Source organism: Vipera ursinii (assembly GCF_947247035.1).
Source record: "Vipera ursinii genome assembly, chromosome: 5".
In the NCBI taxonomy this organism is placed as follows: domain Eukaryota; kingdom Metazoa; phylum Chordata; class Lepidosauria; order Squamata; family Viperidae; genus Vipera; species Vipera ursinii.
In genome coordinates this window covers 91,818,700-91,842,665 of record NC_139518.1, presented here as the reverse complement: position 1 = coordinate 91,842,665, position 23,966 = coordinate 91,818,700, and the positions used below count along the sequence as shown (strand labels likewise).

Here is a 23,966-nt window from a genome sequence, read left to right as displayed (position 1 = left end):
ACCCCTCCAAGCATCCCAAGCATCCAAGCGACCCTTAGCTTAGAGCAGGGCTTTTCAACCGGTGGTATGCGTACCACTTGTGGTACATTAACAGGTGGCAGGTGGTACGCAGCCCTGCCTAGCCAAGTGTACTGGGAGAGGGAAAGAGCCAGCGCAGGCAAGGACTTACTGTGAGAGAGTCCTCTGGAGATGCAGAGTGGCTGGGGCGAGGCAAAGGCCCCAGGTTCACTTCTGGCTCACCCTCCCCCATGAGAAAGGAGGGGGGGGCGGAGACAGGAGAAGCTATAAAAGGAGGCAGTTTGGGTGGGAGAGGGAGAGAGAAAAGAAGAAGACACCTTGGGAGGAGGTGGAATAGCTCTAGCTGTACTGAAGGAAAAGAAGAAGGGGGGGAGGAGAGGAGATCAAGCAGGCCAGCCATGAGCCGATCTACTGTGGCAGCCGCCTGTGCTGGCAGCAACAGGCAAGAAATGCAGGGGGGAGGGGTTGCCCTCCACAAGGAATGAAGAAAGGTAGCAATGAAGAAAGGCAGCATCAGCTGGAGGTGAGACAGGGAGGGAGATGGAGAGTGGAAGGATTTTTATGTGCTTTTGTGACTTTGAAGTTTGGGATTTGTGCAGTGTGGGCTTTATTATTTATTTATTTATTTATTACATTTTTATACCGCCCTTCTCCCGAAGGACTCAGGGCGGTGTACAGGGCAATAAATACAAAAACAGGATACAAAAGTTAAAAGCGAATTAAATAAGTGCCCAAGGTTAAAACAGTAATTAAGATGTATTAAAACCCCAACCCTAACCCATCAGACCAGGTCAGACTGGTCAAATAGATACATTTTTAGATCGCGCCGGAAGGAGCGAAGGCCGGGGGCCGTCCGGAGGTCAACCGGCAAGCAGTTCCATAGGTCTGGCGCGCCCACAGAGAACGCTCTCCCCCTGGGGTCCACCAATCGACATTCTTTGATCGGAGGCACCCTGAGGAGGCCCTCTCTGTGGGAGCGCACTGGACGGAGGGAAGTTGACGCCGGCCGCAGGTGTTGCCGTAGGTAATCCGGACCCATGCCATGTAGGGCTTTGTAAGTCATTACTAACACCTTGAATCTCACCCGAAGGACAACCGGCAGCCAATGCAGCTCGCGGAGCAAAGGTGTAACATGGGAGTATCGGGAAACTTCCAGCACAACTCGCGCGGCTGCATTCTGCACCAGTTGGAGCCTCCGAGTGGACTTCAAGGGCAGCCCCATGTAGAGAGCATTACAGTAGTCTAGACAAGAAGTCACGAGCGCATGAGTGACTGTACGTAAGGCAGTGCGCGCCCACAGAGAGGGCCTCCTCAGGGTGCCTCCTGTCAAGGAATGTCGACTGGTGGCCCCCAGGGGGAGGGCCTTCTCTGTGGGTGCTCCGGCGTTATGGAATCAACTGCCGGTCGAGCTCCGGATGGCATCAGACCTCCGATCCTTCCGTCGCGGGTTGAAGACCCATTTATTTGAACTAGCGGGTCTGGCCTGATGGGGGTACTTGGGTTTTTTATTGGTTTGTTTTAGTATTCTGGTTTTAACTTGGGCATTAATTTAATTATTTTTTAATGTTTGTATTGGTGTTTATATTTATGCCCTGTGAACCGCCCTGAGTCCCTTTGGGAGAAGGGCGGTATAAAAATCTCAATAAATTAAATTAAATTAAATTAAATCCTGGTCTAGATAGGGTCGCAACTGGTGCACCAGGCGAACCTGCGCAAAGGCCCCCCTAGTCACAGCTCCAATATGCTCTTCTAAGGAGAGCTGTGAATCTAGAAGGACCCCCAAGTTGCGCGCCCTATCTACGGGGGGTAATAGCTCACCCCCCATGGCCAGAGATGGGATAATCAGAATTTCCTGGGATGCTGGCACGAACAGCCACTCAGTCTTGTCAGGGTTGAGTCGAAGCCTGTTCCTCCCCATCCAGACCCGGACCGCCTCCAGGCAGCGGGACATCACGTCGAGGGCATGTTCTTAAGGAGTGTTTGGCAATTTCTATTTTGCTGTTGGCTGATGTCTGGTGTTAGCTTCTATTGCTCTGCTATTGTTAGCTGTAGGTTTTGCTGCAAGGGATTTTGAAGTATTTTTTTCCTGAATGGATTTTGCCTGTAGCATTCCTTTACTTATGAATGGAGCCATTTGGGGAGGCTGCCTTAGCTGGCAGCCAATACTTACTACATTTTTTTTTCTTCCTTAAGTGCCAGCTGCCCGGCTACTTAACTTTCCTTTCTAGCCAGTAGCTAATTCTTAAAGGGGAATGCGCCCTTTTAAGCTAGCTCCCTCAGCAGCTTGTCTTTTCTGTCTCTGGAGGCTTTTCCTTATTTGAGGAATATATATGGAAGAGAGAAAATAGGGGCGAGGGTTTCAAATCCTTCCTTCAGAAAGAGGTAGGCATGAGAAAGAGAGAGGCAGGGAAGGAGGGAGGGGGGGAAGTCCCGCCTTAGCACTTGGCCACCAGCAGCCCTGCCATTGACTTTGCTTGTCAGAAGGTTGCAAAAGGGGAATCACATGACCCTGGGACACTGTGACCATCATAAATATGAATCAGTTGCCAAGCATCCAAATATAAATCACATGACCCTGGGCATGCTGCAATGGTCATAAGTGTGAAAAATGGTCATAAGTCATTTCAGTGCCATTGCAGCTTTGAACAGGGTTGGGCTTTGTTTTCTGTTTTTTTTTTTGGTCAAGTTTTTGACACCTTGCTAGGTGGTACTCGAATATTTTTTTTTTATTCCAGTTATATCCTGCCCTTCTCCGAAGACTCAGGGCGGCTTACAAACTTAGCAGTAGCCTTCATTCTATGTATATGCCTGCTTATTAGGGCTTTCACACACACCCCAAGCGGCATTATTACAAAGTCAGCTTAATTGCCCCCAACTACCTCGGAAGGATGGAAGGCTGAGTCAACCTTGAGCCTGGTGGGACTCGAACCTGCACTAATTGCAGGCAGCTGGTGTTACTTAAGGAGGCATTAGCCCACTGCTCCACCAAGGCTCTATTGCCATATATTAGGATATTGCCATATCCTAAAAGTGGTACAGTCAGTGAAAAGGTTAAAAAGCCCTGGCTTAGAGCAACCTTCCACATCCTATCTTGGGGTTGGGGGGGGAGGGTTGCACCACCGCTTTGGCATCTAGCGGCTCTGAAGGGAATTAAGAGCGAAGACACCTTGAACACAGCCTTGTGGAAGAGCCACCTTCCCCTAGAAGGCCTCTGCAGGGCCATCTGCCCCTTACCTGCCCCAGATGCGGTGCTGGCACTGGGGAGCATCTGGGCTGCTGGATGGAAGAGGCTTCTGGATCCTGGCCAAGGCTCTTCTCTCGCTTTGTATCTGCGCTCACAATTACTGCTTAGTTAGGCCACTTTAAGGAAATTCCCTGTTCTTAATCAATGCTTTCGATTTAGGAGCATATTCAACAAAGCTTCCTTTGTTTAATGGGACAAGTACTGATTATTTCTTATCCTGGAGGAAGTAATTGTTTTCTAATACCTGTAACTAGATCTAAGGAGAATGTTCCCCTTGTGGTTTTTTTAAAAGAATGGCACATGTGCAAAGGGCAGAGTTTACACTTTGAATTATGTAAATGTGTTTTGCAGACTGATTCTCTGTTTTTGTCTAAACATGTGGATGTGATTATTGTTTTTCTTGCTTCGTTGTCAAAGAAAGATTGTTTCATTTGCATTTCTTGGAAAGATGGTTAATGCAATGCTTATCTCAATGCTTATTGTCCCTCTAACAGTTAACCTTTGGACTATGTTTCAAGCTGCTCAAAAGCTGGGAGGATATGAAACAGTAAGTGTTGAAGTAACTTCAGAGAGAGAAAAAATTGTGCACCCTTAATTTTCTCATGTTTTTGCCATGTGTGCATTAAATATGCAAAAAAAAAAAATCCAAAAACCACAGTTCAGCAGAAAACACTTTGAATTTATGGGGTTCTCTTTTGGAAACAGTCTGAATTAATTCCAGGCTTGGCAAAACTGTAAACGTGTAGTTAAAAAAAAACAACCAAAAAAACTCAACTCTTGAGTGGAAAACATACGTAACTCTTCCTTGTCAAGGAAATTGTTTGGGTCTGTAATTTTTTCCTATGTTAAGAGAGGGATATTCTTGTACAACTAGCCAAGATTGCGTAAAAGAACATTTGCCTTGGCATAGTCCCTGACATCTGCTCTTGTCAAATATGGGAAATGTATTAAATACTTTAAAAAGCAACCAGCCATGTCCATTACAGTGTAGCATACTGCAGTGTCTGTTCTTCTTTTGAAACGGTAACAGACTTTTGCAAAAAGGGTCAGGCCATGTAAACAGGAAGTTATCTAAAGTTCAGAATTACTGGGGTGGGAACACAGTGCACTGATCCTTTTTTTATCAACTAACAGTATCTGACACAGAGACTTTATTTTTAGCTTGTGGATAAAATTGATGATTGTGGATTTTATAGCATGTATAATATTGGAGTCACAAACTGTGATTAAGATCCTAAAAGGAGAAGAAAGAACTGCCTAATGTGACTGAGAGAGATGGCATTTGTAGCAAGAACCAGTTGACATAAAAGTTTCATCACTGGAATTTTTTTTCACTGCCTCAGATTTATTTGAGCATTCTTTAGACAGATGGATTCAAAACACACTCACCAGGCATACCTGGATATATTTAAAAGACCCTAGTTTTGCCTTTGTTCAGAGAACATGCAGCTTGGCTGCCCTTATGTTAAATGAAATAACAGATAAAACTTGAAATGTATTTAAGCAAGAGAGCAAGTCATCCTGGAACTAGTATTGTTTCATTTTAATAACTATTTTTGCTAATGGATGTTGAGATGCTTTTGTTATTACAGGAATTAATGAACATGTACAAGCCGTTTTTTAGCTCGCCCTTTAATTGACATTTGTTCCTTTTGTTTTAGTCTACTTGTGTGGCTAATTCTTATTTATTCGGGAGTAATTTCCATTAAATTTAGTGGGTCATGCTTTGAAGAAAAATCGCAAGTTTAATATGGTTATTGCCATACTTAAAATATGAAATGAAAATACCGTAATTAACACCCTGTTCCAAAGCATGTGGCAAGAAGCTTGACTTTCACTGGGGATGGTGCCTGAGTTACTCATGGCCAGCTTAAAAATTGGTGTCCCTTTGAATTATCAAATCAAAAAGATTCCCATCATCCTGTCCCCAAAGGCTTCTGGGCCACAGAGACAGGAATAGATTGCCAAACCAGGTGCCAAAGTGGAAACTGGGAAGAGATCAGGAAGGATTCTAAACAGAGCAGAGGCATTTTGCGTGCTTGAACTGAAATCTTAGCTTGGATTTCTGGCTCTGTTTAGCACAAATTGTGACAACATTTGAAGTTGCATTGAGCCTGTGGGCATTTGGGTACAGGAATCATAGTTTTTCCCCACAACCAGTAAAAGTGGTTAACAACCATCTATTTTGCAACAGAGATTAAATCTTGGCAGAAATCCGAAATTAAGCCAGTAGAATCAGAGGAACACCCCTGCTCTTGGTCTGTTTGTCATCCTTTCAGTCTAGCAGCTTCTCAATTGTTATAATTTTAAGGAACTCCATTCCTTATAGAGCCTTCAGGGCTCCCATCCACTTAACTCTTGGGAGGAAATTTGAATAGATTTTTCTGTTCCCGAAAGCTTTTCAAACTTGGTTTTAGGGTCGGTCTGATTTTAATAAGCATCTATTTCAATGCTATTATAGCACATGCTTTATTCGCTGGAAGAAAAAAAACAGGAAAAAAGAAAGAAAAGAAAAGCTTTCATTTGGAAAATAAAACCATTTGTCGGACCTGCTTTCCTTGGGCTTGGCTTTGAGCCAGTGCTATACCAGTCAGCGAGGAATCCAAAGATGTGCTGGGGCTGGTTGGTACCAGCTGTCTTTCGGGGGTGGGGGATATTCTTACAGAAGTGGACATACCCAGTCATGAAGAGGTTTAGCTGAAAATGCATACCATTTAAAACTCCCCCCCCAAGCGCTAGAGGTACATACAAGAAGAAAACCTGACCCACGGAGCTAGAGGGACAAAAGGGGGAAGCTTGGTTCCTAGGAAATGTTGCTGAGGACAACAGGCTGTAGGAGTTGATGAAATGGTGGCCAAACTGGTTGGCAACTCCTCCTTGAGGCTGGCAGATGGGTGCAGAAGAGGCAGCAAAGCCAAAGGCCTGGAAAAGCTTCATTGATATCGGTCAGTTGATGACCATGAAAAGGGACTGCTGGAGAACGCTGCCCAACTACAGAACACGAGAGAGATTGCCGTTCAGACTTCCTCAGCAGCTGGAAGTAAAACTGCTGGAAATGGTAGCCAAATACAGAAAAGGCATCCGTACCTGAAACCGCAAGGCTGGCATTAAGGAAAAGACGAGGGCGCTTCAAGAAGATGTTGACTTTTACTTGGTTGCTTCTACAAAGGACTCTTGTCTGTCTGTCCAACAGCACCACCAGGTCTTCTTTAAAACTATTATCACCAGGAAGAAGAGTGGGAAAGGTTTATGGAGCAACTGAATGGTTCAAGGTTGGGAAAGGAATGTGCAAGATTTTCTACCAATATTTTAACTTAAATGCAGAATAAATCACAAGAAGCGTTGAGTTAGAAAAAGCAGGAATTCAGACGAAAACTGCTGATGAAACTAGGAAGGCTGAAAGTGAGAAAGATTTGGGGATCTTTTGTTGAAAGTGAAAGGAGAGAATGCAAAATCCCATTCAACTGCTGTTCAACATTTTTTTTAAAAAAAAATCAAAACTCAAAAGATTACGTTAACAGGAAATGCCAACCCAAAGCAAATAGGGAGAGAAGAAGTTGAATAGTAACAGACTTTATTTGCCCTCCTAGGATAAAGTTTGCAGAGGAATGGCAGCTAGAGCCATGCAACAGGGAGACATTTGCTACTTGGAAGAGAGACTAGCAGAAATCTACACAGAATGTTAAACTGTTGAGACATCACATGGACAACCAGGGTACGTATTGTCAAGCCCATGGCCTGCTCAGTTGTGACATGAAAGCTGGATCATCAGAAAGGCTAAGCAAAAAAAAGATGAATACTTTTGAATTTTGGTACTGGAGAAAATTGTTGACAGAAGCTTGGACAACCTGAAGAACCAATCAATCATTCAACACCAGATGAAGTCACATTGGGCTGCTCAATAGAAGCACTAACGATGAGGCTAAAATGGAGATATTTTGGGTACATAATGCAAAGGTGGGCGTCCTCGAAACAGGCTCTGATGCTCTGGTGCAACTGAAGGCAATGAAAAAGAGGCAGACAGAAGACCATTTGACCAGGTGCCATCACAGATAATGGCCCAGGCAGAACCTTCCAATCCTGGTGAAAGAATGCTTGTTGGACCATGAAGCATTAGAAGCAACTGAACAACAAGAAGGCAATAATACTTAAGAGAGAAAAATAGGGAAGACACCATGGCTTTGAATTATGTGCCTTTCAGAAACAGCATGTAAGAAACTTGTGACAGCCTGTTTTGCAAATACAAATAACCATGAAGTAGAATCTGTACCTTTAATTAAAGCCAAGTACAGTGTTTATATTGTCACAATGGAAATTGTCAGATATTATGTTACATACTACGTGCCCACCAGTTGAAGACAAATTTATGAAGTGTTCCAAAATTCTGTGCATATTTAAAACAGGACGTTTCTATGTTTGGGATTAATTGTATATTTATTTTCAACTAATTAAATTTTATACATGAAAAGAACTATCTGATAGGAGAGTTTCACTTGCAAGGGATTTAAGTGAGAATCCCGTGTTCCAGGTGTCTCCGTTTGAAGGTGTATGGAACCTTCTCTAAAATATGGAATGCATTTTCTAGCAAGGATCATTTTAAGGAAGGGTATTCTAAAGGCCAAAATGAAGACAGCCAGGGTTCAACATGCAGCCTTAATTATCAAGTGAATGACTTCAGAGACTTGGAATCCCAGTTTTCTCACCTTGTCCATGATTTGGGGGTAAACATGCAAGACCTGGTACCCCAGAAATGATTTTCCCCCAGATATGTTAGAACATGTGAGATGATTGCCTGCAATGCTCTGCCTGAGGACTGTATTGCCCACAAGTCACGGCTTATAGCTGCCTGCAGAAGTGAGAACAAGCCTGTCTCTCCTCCTCTTGCAAATCCTGCAGGAATTGGATGCTGGGCAGCACCCACAGTTCCCTTCCCTCAAGGAAACAGCTCCCTGCACGAATGGGATGAAAACAAAGCAGCCTCGCCCACAGAATGAATGGGGAGCCCACTTCACTGAGGCCTGCACTGGGGTCTGAAAAAGCAACGTCTGTGGTTCATCACTGTCCCCTCTTTTCAAGAAACCCCTGCCCCAGAGGCAGAAAGAGTCATCCACCTGCCCACAGCCTTTTGTGTTGGTGTACAAGGCCACCATCTCTGGAAGCACAACTCCTTCCCTCACTCGCAGTCAGAGTTCAGTGGGCACAGAAGACCAGTTGCAAAGCCCAGAGGTCACGTCCTGGTCTAGTCCTGGCAAAATATCCCATAGGCATGTTTAGTGAGCCTTCATCCCCACTGAGCCAGGCTAGGAAAAATATATATATATAGGTAAAGATGTAGTTTGCCCACATACAAGCCCCAAACATTTCAGGTCATGGTTGAATAAAGAGGCATTTTGATTTAATCTCCATCCGGAAGAGGTAGTGATTATGACTAATGGGAAGAAAACCAAGATAACATTGCTTGTCTGAAATTATAATAATTACCAAGTGACTTTTTTTTTGCTTTTGATGCTTGCTTTTTGCAAAGAAGGCATTTTATCTTTATGCAGAACAGGAAATGCTCCATTTATTCTATACAAAACTAATTAACTCTCCCATTCTTCTCCTTTTTAGATTAAAATTACAACACCTCTCCCACTCACCCACCTACTCTGCCAATATAACAACTTTGGGTATTGATTTCCTTTGGTTCTGATCTGATCAGTAGCACCAGCCCCCTTTAACCATGCAAAATCTTTGCTCTCCAGAGCTACAAGCCCGTATTCTGCAAAACACAACTGAACCCCCCACCCATCATTTTTTCTCCATTTTCCACTCTCCTTCTTTTGTTATGCATGCTTCGTATCAAGTTTTTTTCCCCTCCTGTCCTACTTTAAAGTAGTTTGGACTGTATAAAATAATGAAGACCCGTTCAGTTCCTTTGCCACATCTTCCATCTGTTTCTCTGTTAATCCTATTTCTTGCACAAAGATTGCACACATAAAAGTCATAGCTTGCAATTTAACATGTTATCAGTTGTTTGTTTTCTTTTATTTAGCCAATTCAAGGACATAGTTCAGATATTAATCTTAGAGAGTGTTTAGATTTCATTACCGTTTGATCTATATATTTTACTAGCCCAGATGAGTGAAAATAAACAGCTTGTATCAAGTTACACAAATTATATTTCTGGATGGATTTACTGGAGAATGTGATGGATTGAGGCTTCCATCCATAGTTCCTTGTCACTAACTCAATAAAGTAATTCTGTAATCATTATTTATGCTGAGATTGGGATTCATATTCATAATTTACCAAGAGCTTTCTCTGAAAGCATTTTAATTGTTAATGCTCTCAGTGACTGAATGCTTTTTCCCCCAAGAAATTGCATACACAAAGTAGTCAGATTGCTTACTAAAGAGGCAGAAACAAAATGTAATTCCAAAAAAATAAGAGGTAGGTGAAATACATGTGCAAAATGTTGTGTATTGTAGGGATCCATGTTAACCTATCTGCACTGGCTTTACGGCTTGTGCTTCCTGCTGTCTTATATGTCTCACATGTACATTTGTTGCTGCACGCACACACACACACACACACACACACACAGTCTGTGAAGATGGAAGATTAAATTTTCTGTTGCCATTTTTGCAGATCACAGCCCGTAGACAATGGAAACATATTTATGACAAATTAGGTGGAAACCCCGGGAGCACCAGTGCAGCCACCTGCACACGCAGACATTATGAAAGGTAAGAGGGGCTTGATGAAATGCTTATCTAATAAAGAAGAACAATTCAGCTGGGGAGCCTTCAAAGACTTTTGGATAGAATTGGCTGGGGTTAGGGTCCCTGGAAAGGCTTCACCGCCAGTTTAATCCTTTGATGGGCTTTGATTTCCACCCATGTTTGTTTCTCCTGTCAGAAAATGAAGGGCTGGCCTCTGATTTCTTTCATTTCTCCAAAGCCTTTATTAGCTCGAAGCTCTACCAATTAAACAAGATAATCAACAGGGCACCAATGGGGAATATTTTGTGTGTGTGTATGTATGTGTATACACACATACACATACATACGTGTGTGTTTATAAATGAAGCAACAATTAGCTTGTTCTGCTGGATTTTGTGTGTGTGTGTGTGTGTGTGTGTGTGTGCACGTGCGCGCATTGAGATTGATGGGACCGTTCCATATTCCTTTTTCTTTTTTTCCTTTGCAGCTAACAGCCATTTATCTTTCGAAATGCGAAAGACTTGCAGTTTTATAAGCATTGATTTTATACCCTGAGTTAATAATACTTTCCAAAGCTGGGTATCCAGCATACTACCTCAGACAATGTGATACAGCTGTGCTGCTTTCTTAAAAGATTTTTTTTAAATACAGCCATTAATAAAATATGCCCCTTTCAATCTCTGAATGTGCAATGTGATCTCATGCTCCAGATCACTAACCGGTGACTGGAGGGGCTGAGGCAGCTTGCACTGAGCTCCCCACATGGGACACGGGCCAGGTGGGAGGGCCTCTCCCCAACTCTTGATCCATTGGCCAGACAGGTGCAAGAGAGGTGCTAGTCCTCATCAAGGGTGATGGTCACATTCTGGTAGAAACCTGGGCTGCTTGGGAAAGAAAGAACTGGGAGAGAGGGATGTCCAGCACTAGCAGCACTAAGAAGGGGAGGCCGGGATGTCTCTTCGTGCCCTTTGGGTTTGGGGGAATTTCGGGCCCTTCCTATCCAGGCCAGCCTTAGAGTTCCCCCCCCCCCGACTGACTTCATGAAAGGAGTAAAGGAGCAGATGCCTCCATCCCATACAAGGTTATGAAGTTCTAAACTGATTGATCAATAATTATTTGGACACACACACACACACACACACACATCCAGCTAGGCAGGGCTGACTCCAGTGAGGAGCTGGACAAGAAACCCCAGGATTGTTCAAAATTGTGAGAAAGGAGGAGGAATCGTGGCCTGTCCGGCCTAGGACTCCCCCTCCGCTGCCTGTTTTCTCCAAATCTGCCTCTTCTTGGTTCCTCCTCTGCCATCTTTAACCCTCAAATTATGTGCACACACACACACACACACACACACACACACACACACAGAGAGAGAGAGAGAGAGAGAGAGAGAGAGAAGAGAGAGAGAGAGAGAGAGAGAGAGCGCCTGTTTTGTGGAGGCAGCTTCTGTTCTGCCCCCAGATAGGCAGAAGAAGATGATTATTGGAAAGCTTTTTTGGCATGTTCCTGTTTCCATTGTTGTGGCTGGTTGCCAGTAAATATGTTCATTGTTAAAACCGGGCAGTGCAGCGCTTGTGAGTTTCCTAAGTGTTGTTCCGGACACGCATCAGGGCCTTCCACGGGCCTTCTTAAGAAGTGCAAGTGCAGGTTGCTCGGCGGAAACCTGGTGGACATTTCTATGGAATCCTTTACTGTCCACAAATGAGGAATTATGGCCGCAGCTCCAGCCGCGGCTGATTGTCTTCAATCAGTGCAACCCCTTCGCCAAAAGGTCTTTGCCAGTCCAGTTTAGTTTCCACCCTCCCCGTCTCTGTCAGCTTTCAGCATTGTAGTAGCTCTTGCCTGTAGTGCATTAGTACTCTGCATAGTTGCTTAAGTTACAGGTGATGACCCGGTATTATTAGGTAGAAAATACTTTTTCCCAGGGAGGAGATGTTGCTGTTGGTCCCGATTCCACACACACAAGGCGCACAAGGCACTATGTTGATAGCGCAGCTTTAATTGTCCTCCACTGGGATCACCCTTGGCCCAACCAGAGGGCCGCCTGCTTTGGGGGGCATGAAGCTTCCCTCTCCCCAGCGCATCCTGATGTGCAACCTGCACAACTTCCGACCATCTTGGTTTATCCCTGGTTTAGCATTGACTAAAAACAGCTGCTAATGCCTGGGTTATTCTTTGCAGCCTAGTATCTAAAAAGTGATATTCAATCAGATGGGATTCCTTCCAGGGCCTTTTCTTTAACTCCTCTATGTGCAAAATACATACATGATGGTTGACTTTCATTTCCCTGAATAAATAGTGAGCCACCCCCACCCCCCCGAGAGTTAAAGAAAGCATAAGAGCCACACGATTATAAAGAAAACATTACTATTTATTTGGGAGCTCAACATTTCTATACAAAGTGTAATTAAGGAAAAGAAAAGCTGTACTTTAAAGCTCTGAGCCCTTGTACAAATCATCTCTCTTGGGGGGATTTTTTCCCCTTCACAGAGTGGAAAGCAGATGGTTAAAATGTCTGGATAGGGACAAAAACCCAGGTCCACAACAGGAGTGTGTGGTTTCAAATAAGCACCTTCAACAAGTAGGTAATTTCATTTTCCCAGTGTTGGGGTAGGCAACCTTGGCTCTTTTATGACTGGTGGACTTCAACTCCCAGAATTCCTGAGGCAGCCATGCTGAGGGGAAAGGGAGAGGTTTCCAAGCTGAGCCATGCTGGCTCAGGAATTCTGGGAGTTGAAGTCCACCAGTCATAAAAGAGCCAAGGTGGCCTACCCCTGCCTTAGGTGAAGGCAAGCTGGCACAGCCAGACAGACCCCAGCAGCCCTAGATGCATCCAGCTATCTCAGCAGGTGCAGATGTGTCAGTAGTTAGGCCCCTGAACTCCACTGATCAAACATTTCAGTCTCATGTGTTTAAGATTACGGTATCCAGACACGCTCAATCTCTTGTTCTTTGAACTTCAACCAAATCCACAATCCAATGAAAAGAAGAACGTTCTGGTGAGACCGTTCGTAGCAGGAGGATAAGGAAACCACCCGCGACTCTGTCCCGAATAATGAAGCTTTTGCCCAAAGCCTAAACTTCGGGGTTCCTCTTGAATACAATAGTAGAATTGACTTTGAACTAAATTCTAAAGCTGAGACGATAACATTGGCCTTTCTCTAAGCACACGGCAAATTTTACTCTGTCAAAGAAAAAAGTGATTCAATACATTATAGAGCCGAGAATTAATTCTTGTGGAGAAAACATACATAAAAACATATGGTGCAAGTTCCATATTATTTATTTATTCATTCAATTGGTCAATCAATCAATTTCTATAGCTACCTCACTCATCCATTAGATCTAATACATGTCTGTTTTGGTTTGTCCTTGCTATGACGAGTGTGTGTGTAGATATGCACCCCAAAGGATTTGCTCTTGAGTAGATGCACCTCTTTGCACTGAAGGGGGCCTGGCAGAACTGGATTTGCTGTCTCTCCATCCATGCTTTTCCCCCTCCGCCCTTTTGGATGAAAGGTGGGAATGAAATCCAGAAGTTGTGAAGGAAAGAAACAAGCAGAGCTAAACTCTTTAGATATTTGACGTGGCTCATTCTGCCTTTCTCATTTGTAATGGGCACATTTGTCCGTGAAATCTCACATTGTCTTTGGTTTCAGTGCTTTGCATTTATTGGCATCTTACAGTATTACATGAAATCAATAAGAATATCAGTAGCATTGGCAAAATCCCCATCAGTCAATTGCAAAAGGCAGCTTTACCCAGAAAAGCTTCCATCCTGTGATGACACCTTTAAGGCCATCAAACATTGACTTTCCCAGGTCCTTGGGAAGGACTGGAGAGTTGGACAGAAATGCCAAGCCCAGTCTGGACAGCTGGATGACTGTGCGACTAGCAATAATAATAATAATAATAATAATAATAATAATAATAATAATAATAATAATAATAATAATAATAATAATAATAATACCACCAGCAGATGCTAGATGCTGTCACGCACCAGCTCTCAAATCCTGTCAAACAGCAGTTCATCCCAGTGAAACAAAAATATTAAATGCTATTGCACATCAGTTATCAATCTTGTCAAATCCTAAGTGCCATTGCATGCCAACTTATGAAAACTGTCAAATGCCATCTGTCAAATCTGAAATACTGAAATTAAATCTGATGTTTAAAATCAAGTGCGTTGATTTGCAGACCTCAGACCTCCATTGCTTGATGCCTATTGGAATTCTGGGGGAAATTTCAAGTCACGTTCACGATATAACCCTAAAGCCCAAGACAAGAGAAAGTTTGGTGGGAGCCTTCATTTCTCTCCCCCACCAAGACTTCCTGGGGTTGGCCAGGCCAAACTGTTCTATATAAGGTGTCTCTATTCCTGGAAGGACCAAGGGGAAGGTCCAGTTTTTTTGCATGGGTTTCTGCACTTTGTGGTCTTAAGTTCAGTGCATGAACTCTGCCTGGAGAGATGTAACCGTCATACTAAACCACAATTTCATCCATCATGATTTGCTGAATAAGCCCTGTTGGACTGGGTCACAGAACATACTAAAGGAAATATATCCCAATTGTATTATGATTTAGAACTGCAGGATGCAAGCCCAACCTCGGTTTGTCTGCATATACCTTAATGGCTTGTAAATTCTGTCTCTTATCTAAATATTTCTATTCTTAACTAGATAAGGCCTTTCTTTGCACTGTGGCAAATTTATTTTCAGCCCCATAATCCTATTGCATAATGCTGCCATCCCACCCAGCAGCTCCTCTCTGCTAGCATTCTATGGATCTGGGGCACTTACAAATGTTTCTCTCTTAAGGAAGATTATTGTCAGAACCAGAGATACAAACCAGAATTCCCCCCCCCCACCCTCTTTCTTTGTTCTTCGTAGTTCAGAGGGTTTCTTCCCTGGTCTTTTGTGATGGCCTCCAGGCAGGCTGAATAAACAAACCTTGCATCTAAGGGATAGAGATGGGCAATTAACAACCCTGTCTTCTCTTTCCCTCCTTGGGAATGGCAGAATCCAGTAAGGGGGTGAGAATTGGGTTTTGCACAGAGTTAGAAATGAGATAAAAATGGATTCTGACAATTATTTCCTTTGCCTGCTTCTTGGAATAAGACCCAGGGTCTGGTTAGCGGATGTTCATATTTAAAACATCCTAGTTGGACCGGGATCTGTGGACAGGAGGGAGAATTGGTGCTCCCTGCATAGCCAAAGAGCTTCCCCTGGTTTTGTGGCCTACGGAGCTTCCTTCCGATAAGAGGCTTCTTGCCTGAACACTGGCACAGGCTTAGAGCACAGGTTGGAGGTCTCCCCATCTGCCCTTTTCCAGTGTCCAGCGTTCTTCCTGCCCCAAGGGAAGTGAAGGGTTTGGGCCCCAGGTGAAGCAGGAGCTCTATCCCAGATTGCAGAGAAACAGCAATCAGTGTCAGTCCTGCTCCAACCTCATCCCTTGAGTAAGAACGACCCCCAATTCCATTCAGTGTGAAAGGCTTACTTTTCTAAAGGCCAAGTGGATTACTGGGTAGCAAAGCCAGAACTGATGTTCGTTCACCAAACTTTCCCTGTTAACTTTTCCCTGTTTGTCCCTTCCCATTGCCGATCCCTCATTGTCCAATCCTGTTCAGATAAAACAACCAGTTTTATTCACACAACCAAGCTGGGCTGAAAGGGAAACTTGAGTCCTGAAAGAACTACTAAGTTCCTTTGTGAAGGAACTGAATATGCAATGTCCAGGTCAAAAAGTTGATTTATTGAATGCCCTAGAGATAACTCTGGATTAGGAAGTTGGAAAAAACTCCCTGGAAGAAAGTGGTGGCAACTCTTTCCACATTTGCCGAGAAAAATGGGTGAATGCTAACGGCCCGCGGCAGGGCTTCCTCCTAAGAAATTCAGCATTTGAATGCAGCCTTGCCAGTTCATGAAATATGGTTTATATCACAGGTCTGCAACCCGTGGCTCCGGAGCCGCATGCGGCTCTTTCAGCCATCTCCTGCGGCTCCCAGTCTTCTGCTATGTGTAGTCCAAAAAAAAAAAAGTGGGACTAAAAAAGTTCAACCAATCAATTCAAATATGCAGGGTAGGTGCATATCTCGCCTTGGCTCCACTCTTCAGTCAAACCCTGTTCTGCGCATGTGTGCATGTATGCGCATGCGCACACAATTTTTGCGGCTCCCAGTTTTTCCTTTTGTGAGGGAACCGGTTCCGAGTGGCTCTCTCACTGTTTCAGGTTGCTGACCCCTGATTTATATGGTTTGGCAATCTTGCATAAAATTGGGAAAGAGGAAGGAATAGGATAAATGCTGGAGGGAGTAGATCCTCTGGGGAAGATGGAGCCTCTCCTCTTCTTCCTCTCTGTGGACGCAGCCCCCCCCCCCCCGTCACCTTCTCCATCCTGCTTCACAGCCTCTTCTCTCAGCAGTATAGAAGTGGGGGCAGGACGCAAATTTATCTCTTGATGCCCATGCCGAAGCTGGCAGGTCTTCTTTGTTCTAAAAAAAGTTTTAAAAAGTAGGAAGTTTAACATGGTTTTCTGGCATCACGGCACCAAACATGGGCAGAGTTTAAATGCTGTCCCACTATAGTGTTATCATCGAATACCTTCGTATCTTTCAACGGGGAATCTCTGAGATACTCTTACTGAGTGAAGGCACTTCCATCCTTCTTGCATTGGTGCCCTTAGGCAACTAGAAGCAGGCCAATAAAAGCCTATTAACTAAAAGCAGATGTATTGATCAGCCCAAGCCTCCAAATCTACTGGGCTGGTCTTTGAGAGAAGGAGCCGGTCTCCAGGAAAATCCAGCCATTTCTGGAATATGCTGAAGTTCCCCAGCAAGCAAGCAAGATCAATTGTTTGCTGTGGTGTTTTGTCCCACTTTCATAAGTAACAAGAAGCTTTCTGACTTACATTTCTGTCCCCAGGGCTTTATCATTAAGATTAAATAACTGTACCGTCAAGCATGACACTGAACAAACATCTTTTTTTATTATTGAAAAGTTTTACAATACATTTTATCTTTAACAATCCCCCCTTCTCTCCCCCCACCCCTACCTAACCCTCCCTATCCCTCCCCCCCCTTCCCCCCTCCTCCCCGACTTCCCAGAGCTAAGTACAAGGTATAAAAACAAAAAATAATCATAAACAACCATATGCTAACAACAATAAACTATTAAGTCTATCGCCCTCTAGCTCATATGAAATGACTACAAGCAATACTAATATACAAAGGAAAAAAAACTTATTCAAATGCTAAATGAAACTTTTTAGTCCCATATTTGTTATGGATATAATCAATCCACTTTTTCCACTCCATAATATAACGTTGTTGCGAGTGATCTTTCAAGTAAGCCGAAATCTTTGCCATTTCCACCAGGTCAGAAACCTTTAGAGTCCATTCTTCTATAGTCGGGAGTTCTTCCTTCTTCCAATATTGACCTATTAAGAGTCTTGCTGCCGTAATTAAATTCAACATCAGCTTAGTGTCCACAACCGTAGCATCTGTAATTATTCCCAACAAGAAAAGTTGCGGACAAAACTTTATCCTTTGCTTGAAAATCTTCTGCATGTTCCACCAAATTTTTATCCAAAAAGCCTTAACCTTTTTACAGGTCCACCTTATATGAAAATACGTTGCATCTTCGCCACCACATCTCCAACATTTAGGTTGATAGTTCGGATACATACTTGCAAGCTTTTTAGGATCTAAATGCCACCTATAAAACATTTTATAAAAGTTCTCCCTGAACAAACATCTTTTCAATTATGTGAGGAATGGATGTTTTAACAAAAGAACTATTGAGCAGTCTGAAAGTATGTTTCTCTCCTCCCCTCACCCATAAGTACAAAAAAGAAAATTAAAATCAAAGTATCTAGTGACGGAAGAATGCAATTATTTAAAGCAGACTCTTACGCCTGTATTCCAAGAATCTTCCAGTCTGCTTAAATCAATATCCACGACTAGTCTGTGGCTCTGAGAAGAGATGATGGATCTCCCATCCAAGCCCTGAAAAGCCCTGGTCCTGCTTAGCTTCCAGCTCAGACCAGGTTGACCAGTTGCCTACCTGCTGCTGAAATCAATATCTCTAAAAGCACTAGATTAGGAAAGATGTACAGCCGACTGAAAATGATCAAAACACCAGTATCTCCCAATTGATTCTGTTTTATAAGATCAAAAAAAGTTTTGTTCTGAAGGAGCAATCCGTTGCCGTTGCTTGTCTGCAAGACGTGCCCTTTCGGAGTGCTGTAGAGGAAGCAGATGGCTAGTAAGGAACACCTACGCTTCTTTGCCTTTTTAATCCTGTTCCTAAGGGTTTGGTTTGTTTCCATGGGGAAAATTCATGATTTATTATTTATGTCCATACAGCTATCTGTCTCTTAGAAATAATTGCCTCCAGAGGCAGTTGAAATTCTGCCTCATCGTGTTTCCATGTGTTACACTGAGTTCTAGGCTTTTTATATTTTTCCTTAATGCAAGAGGCTACAATATACAGAGACTGGCTATCGCAGCTGAGGTCTTAACAGGTGGCCCACCAAGTGACCACTGCTGGCAGACTCTTCCCAATCTGGAGCTGATCCAGCTCCTACCCTGATTGGTGACTCGGAACCAACCCCCTGCTCCTCCAGTCCTGATTGGCCTAGAAAGGCCGACCGAAACCCATTCAAATATTTGTCTCCCCAACCCTTGGAAGCCAGGATGAGGCTGAAGCTTGACCTCTGACTCAAAGGCCTTCAGGGTCATACTTTTCACTGAGCTATTAAAATGCCTTTGGTGCGAACTGCTGCAGGGCCTGGCTCTCCTGGCATGGTTCCAACATTGGTGACTTGCCAAAGAGTGTTAAAAATGGTGCCTGGATGGCCTCCTTTGGGGCTGTGGTTGCGGTTATTACTTAATCTCATATACTGCCCAAATCCCAAGGCTCCTGGCTGCCCAATGCTGGGGGTGGGGGTGGGGGTGATGGCAAAGGCTTCCGTAAAGAGCTGCATGCTATGATTTCCTGTGAAAGAGTTTGACTTCAGATCAGTCATGTGGCACAAGCATTAATTGGGATAGGAGCCATTTGCATTCACACGACTTCTTCAAGTGTTCCCTTTTCCCACGCGAGGAGAAGCAATGTTGGCCAGAGAAGGACATGAATGGGTCGGTGTGTTTTTATCTCCACGTTGTTTATGAAATCCCAGCGAGGAAGACACATTTGAGATGCTGTGAAATCCATGTTTTCAATGGGAAGTTTCTGCCTTTGGCGGAGATGAGGGAAAGCCCCAGAGAATTTGTAAACATAAAATAATCTGTTGGCAGTGAAGAGGCACCACACACACACCATAAAGTATTCCTGCAATTGCTCTGGTTTCATCTGCTGGTCTGTCTTATTTAGCTCATTTTAAGAGAGAAGGCTGAGAGAAGGTGCCCTCCCCCTTTTCCTCCCCTCCCCTCCCCTCCCCTTTCTTTCTTTCCTTTATTTTCCAAAAGCCTGGCAGAGTGCCAGATGACTTACATTACTGTAATAGATTTGATGACCTTTGACTTCCGCTGCAGAGGCATATGTTGAATTTTTCATTATATCAGAGGATACCGAAAGCTAAAAACTCGGGCCGGGAAGCCGCATTATTTAAACTAACGTTCAGTTACACAGATTTTTTTTTCTTTTCTTTTTCCTTAAAGGGAGGGGGAAATAGTTGCAATTAAATGTCATCTATCACTGCATTAAGTGAGGATTAATGCAGTTCTGGTTTGTTCAATCAGCTTGTATGGATTTTTTTTTTGAAGTTGCCATTATTATTATTATTATTATTTTGCAAAGGATAATCTTGCTTTTTATAGTCATTGAATTTAATCAGCAGCTCAGTTAATAGCAGCAGCTTCCCTACTGTTTCTGCTGTGGACTGGAAAATGTTATTCTTTTATTATTGCAGGAGAAAAAATTGCCCCTTGCTGTTCCAAAATCTGCTATCTATGGAAAAATTGTTTTTTAATGTGCTGCTGTTTACATATTCTAGTTACGGCAATTATCCCTTAAATAATACATTTTATTAACTTAAACATAGGAGCTGTACTTTATAATGCTGTTATGGGTAAAAGCACACACCCACATGGAAACTTGGAGTAACCTGGGAGTAAATATTGGGGTTCTTTCTAAGCATTCTCAGTGTTGGTGAATCTACGCTGGGGCTGAGCTGCATGCCAAACTGCTGAACCAGGGAAACCAAAAATGCATAATTTCAAATCACCCCAAATACTCCGTCCCCCTATATATATAGGGGAGAAGGAGGGGCCGGCCGCCAAGGCAAGCAGCCCAGGAGCCTTGAAGGAAACGCCCCGCCAGCCTCTCTCCAATGGGGGGGGGGGCTAGCAAGGTGGGGGCTGGGGGGGGAATGCCGACCCCTCCTGGCTTATTTCTGCTATGCTTGTTATTTTGCACAGAGGTTGATGTCAGTCTTCAGCTGAGTGACAATAATTAGAGAGAAATTAATCAAGCTGCTAATTTCAGCCCTGTTGCATTTGTGAAGCAGAGAGCTGCATTCTTCCTTGTCTGGACAATATTGACTTCCAGAGAGACTCCATTTGTGTGTGTGTGTGTGTGTGTGTGTGTGTGTGTGTGTGTGTGTGTGTGTACACATGCGTGTGCGCTGGTGTTGTGTTTTACTAAGAGAGCAGCTGGAGGTTTGAGTCTCCCATCCGCTGGATTATGCTTGTATTGTAACAGCATCTAATAATGACATGATAAGATCGCACATCCTGTGTTGGGCTTCAACAGGACAACCAAAGAGAAAAAGAGATTAAAAGGGGGAGGGGGCGACAAACAGTGGAAATTTTAGCCCTGGAAATCTCCTCATCAGGTTACAGTTGTCATGGAGGGGCTCCATGGCGTTTTCGGTTGTATCGGCCAGGTATATTCACACAGGCAGGGCAGTTTGCCTGCTGCCTCCGCCCTTTCCCCATCACTCCGATTCCCAGCTACCTGGGACCGGCCAGGCCTTAAGGGCCCTTGGCCTCTGGGGGGGAGGGGGATGCTGCAGCCCACCCTTGGTGATGACCGGATGACAAAGGAGGCTGCAGGCTTTCTGGGGCTGTTGGGGGCCAAACTGGAAAGTGCCAGGGGAAAAGGTTTCTGGACTGGTCTGTGAAGGGGGGCCCTGAACCCCAAGGTAGCTGCAGCAGTGGTTGGGGATCCTGCTGAGCTGCTGATTTATCAGCGGAATATGCAGATTTCAAAGAGGCTGCCTGTTCCCATGGCAACCCAAGCCAAACAATCTTTTCTGCAGTGCTAACACATCTCGCTGCAAAAATGTGTTTTGGCTAAATCTGATTCTTTAAATATTTAACATATGGCAGAGAAGAGATAAATATTGCTCTGCAAGCAACTGAGCCGCACTCCTTTGCTTCTTCAGGAAGAGCCGGCGCTGGAGCAGGAGGGCGGTCCTTCCCCCTCCCCCCCCCCTCCCCGCCCCCAATCAGCCTTGTTTTACTCCTTGTTTCACTACATAAACAGTAACTGTAATGTTACCACGGGAAGTATTTGGCAACACCCCTGCTATTTTGCTAAGCCTGCATAGAGGGAATGTTTCCCGGTTCCAGCAGCTGTAGCATGTTTAAACTCAGTTTGTAATGGGATCCGAAGAGGACTTTTCCCCTGGGCTGGGCCTCCTTTAGGGGGGGGGCAGAGGCTGGGCTCAAAAGCCCCCTTCTCCCTCTCCTGCCAGAGCATCCTCAGCTCATGACTCTGCTTTCTAATAAGGCATGAAGTAGGTTTATATTTAACATCAATTATGCTGCACTTTATTAAAATGTGAAATGCTATCATTGGGAAGAAGCGAATCCCAGCTCTCTCTGCGTTGGGACATTTAAATCTAAACCACACGGGCTGGAGTGGATTCTGGAACAAGCCAGAAAGCAAAATCTGCATTTGAACAAAAGCATTTATTTATTTATTTTTACTTTGAATTCTTAGATTAAACTGTAATTAAAGCAGTCTGATATTTGAACAGATTAATGTTGTTTTTAAAGCCAAGTACATTTTTTTTCACAGATGCCTTAAAAACATGTTTGCCTTTACAAAAGTTCCCATTTTATTCCCGCCATGAATAATTCATTAATCATGTTGAATGCATTATAAAAACTTTAATTGCCAATGCTGAAACTCAGATAGCCAGTGTAACCCTTTCGTTAACATGAAGAAAGTCTTCTGTTTTAGATCCAGGGGAAAAATTAGCCTTGAGGGTTTATTAAAATTTATTTTCTAAAAAAGAATGGCATCATTCAGGAGATAGGGATTTAAAAAATAAATAAATACTTTGGGTTCCTACCCAGTTCTCTTCTCTTATGCTTTCCCTCTAGTAAAGAGGGGGTCTCTCGCCTGTTCCACCATCCCCTCAGCCTTCCTCGGTTTGCTAAAACACAAATATCTTCTCTGCTGATGGAAAATTCAGTGCCCCAGTTTTTACAGGTGGGGGTCCAGACTAGAAAAGTCTCATGGGTACATAGGCTAACTGTTATGTTCGGAATGACGAGCGTTGACAGTGAGGTTACACCAGAGAACGTTTATTGAATGCACAAATGGTCAACTGACTACCAACCGTTAAACCCCGTATTATATACTAATGTAACTTTAAACAATAACCAATCCCCGGCCTGGAATCTCCCGCCGAGAATGCAACGACCAATGTCTGCACCGGGTTTTCCCGCCTAAGGAAAACCACTCCCATTTAACTTCTGACACAACACTAACTTTATTTAATGATTCAAAATGGCATTGTAAATAAAAACTTAATTCAGTTGACTTAAAGTGTCAAAAGTTCAGGGAAATAAGTAGCTTGTTTGCTAAGGGCTGATTTGCTCCCATTCAAAAATCTCATTTTGATTTTTTGAACCAGCTCAAAAGAGGTCCAAAATCTATTCCCAGATATAACACCCTGGTAATGCACTAAGACTTTCTCCTAGTGAGTGTACAGCTGATTGGGAGCAAGAGAATGGATACACACAGAGACACACACAGACACACAGACACACAGACACACACACGTACGTTGGGGTGAATGCAAGTTCTGAGTTTTTAAAACCATCCCATTTGCTAAGGATTCCCTTTAGAATTACTTAAGACTTACCTAAAACTGTAGCCTAGGAAGGTATCAAAGAGTTCTTGAAGAAGTGTGTAAAAATCTCTTTGATGACTTACAAATCCAAGAGGAGAGCGGCTCATTTAGTTAAGCAGCTCTTCAAAGCAAAACCTAAAACCAGATTCCCTTTTGGGGGGGAGAAAGAGGGGTCCACGGGGGTGGGGGGGTGAGTGGAGAGGGACTGGGAATGAAACTGGCCTTGGCTTCCCTAATGCTTGTGGTGACCCCATCCGGGGCCTGCAAGCTGGAGAGCCTTCTCTGCCCAAAGCAGCTGCAGGCCTGCTTCCTCCCGGCCACTCCAAAGGATGTCCTGGTGATTTTCCATGGCACATCCATTACCAGGACTGGCTACTTCCCATGGGTGAGAATCTCCATCACTGACTGATTATTTGTTCTTCAGATTAATCTTGCCCTATGAAAGATACATTAAAGGGGAGGAAGATAAGCCGTTGCCACAGGTGAAGCCTCGAAAGCAAGAGGTCGCTCAGGAGGTGGAGAGTAAGATAAAACTGACTGGCACAAAGCGCATGAAGCAGGAAAACGTGAAGAGCAAGAAGGAGCGAGAGGAGGCACCAAAGCCCCAGGACCCAGCAGAGGTCAGTTCTACCTGTTCCGGTTTGTGCATCCCAAACGTTTCATTTTTTGACCTGGACCACCCCATTCTGATCACCAAATATTGAGTGACTCTCTTTGGGGACAAGAGCTGACTAAAACACTGCAGAGGCACAAATCTGGGAGAAGACAGAGCTTCCATCCGTCCGGCAGCCGCACCGAGGGGATTCCTTTGCTGCTGCTTTCTCTTTGGGCCCAAGAAAGAGAGGGAAAGGCACAGCAGCTTAGCTTAGCCCAGCCCATGATGCTGTGGTCAGAGTTTCCTGCCTAAAAAC

General features: G+C 44.0%; 1 protein-coding gene across 1 annotated transcript in view; it reads left to right on the top strand.

The window, feature by feature from the left end:
* The window catches only part of ARID5B (AT-rich interaction domain 5B), a 152,939-nt gene that overhangs the window by 124,903 nt on the left and 4,070 nt on the right, over positions 1-23,966 (top strand). The window contains exons 7-9 of the mRNA XM_083364179.1: positions 3,757-3,809; positions 9,893-9,990; positions 23,480-23,675. Of these exons, the coding sequence (XP_083220305.1) occupies positions 3,757-3,809; positions 9,893-9,990; positions 23,480-23,675 (347 nt within the window). The remainder of the gene's footprint in view (positions 1-3,756; positions 3,810-9,892; positions 9,991-23,479; positions 23,676-23,966) is intronic.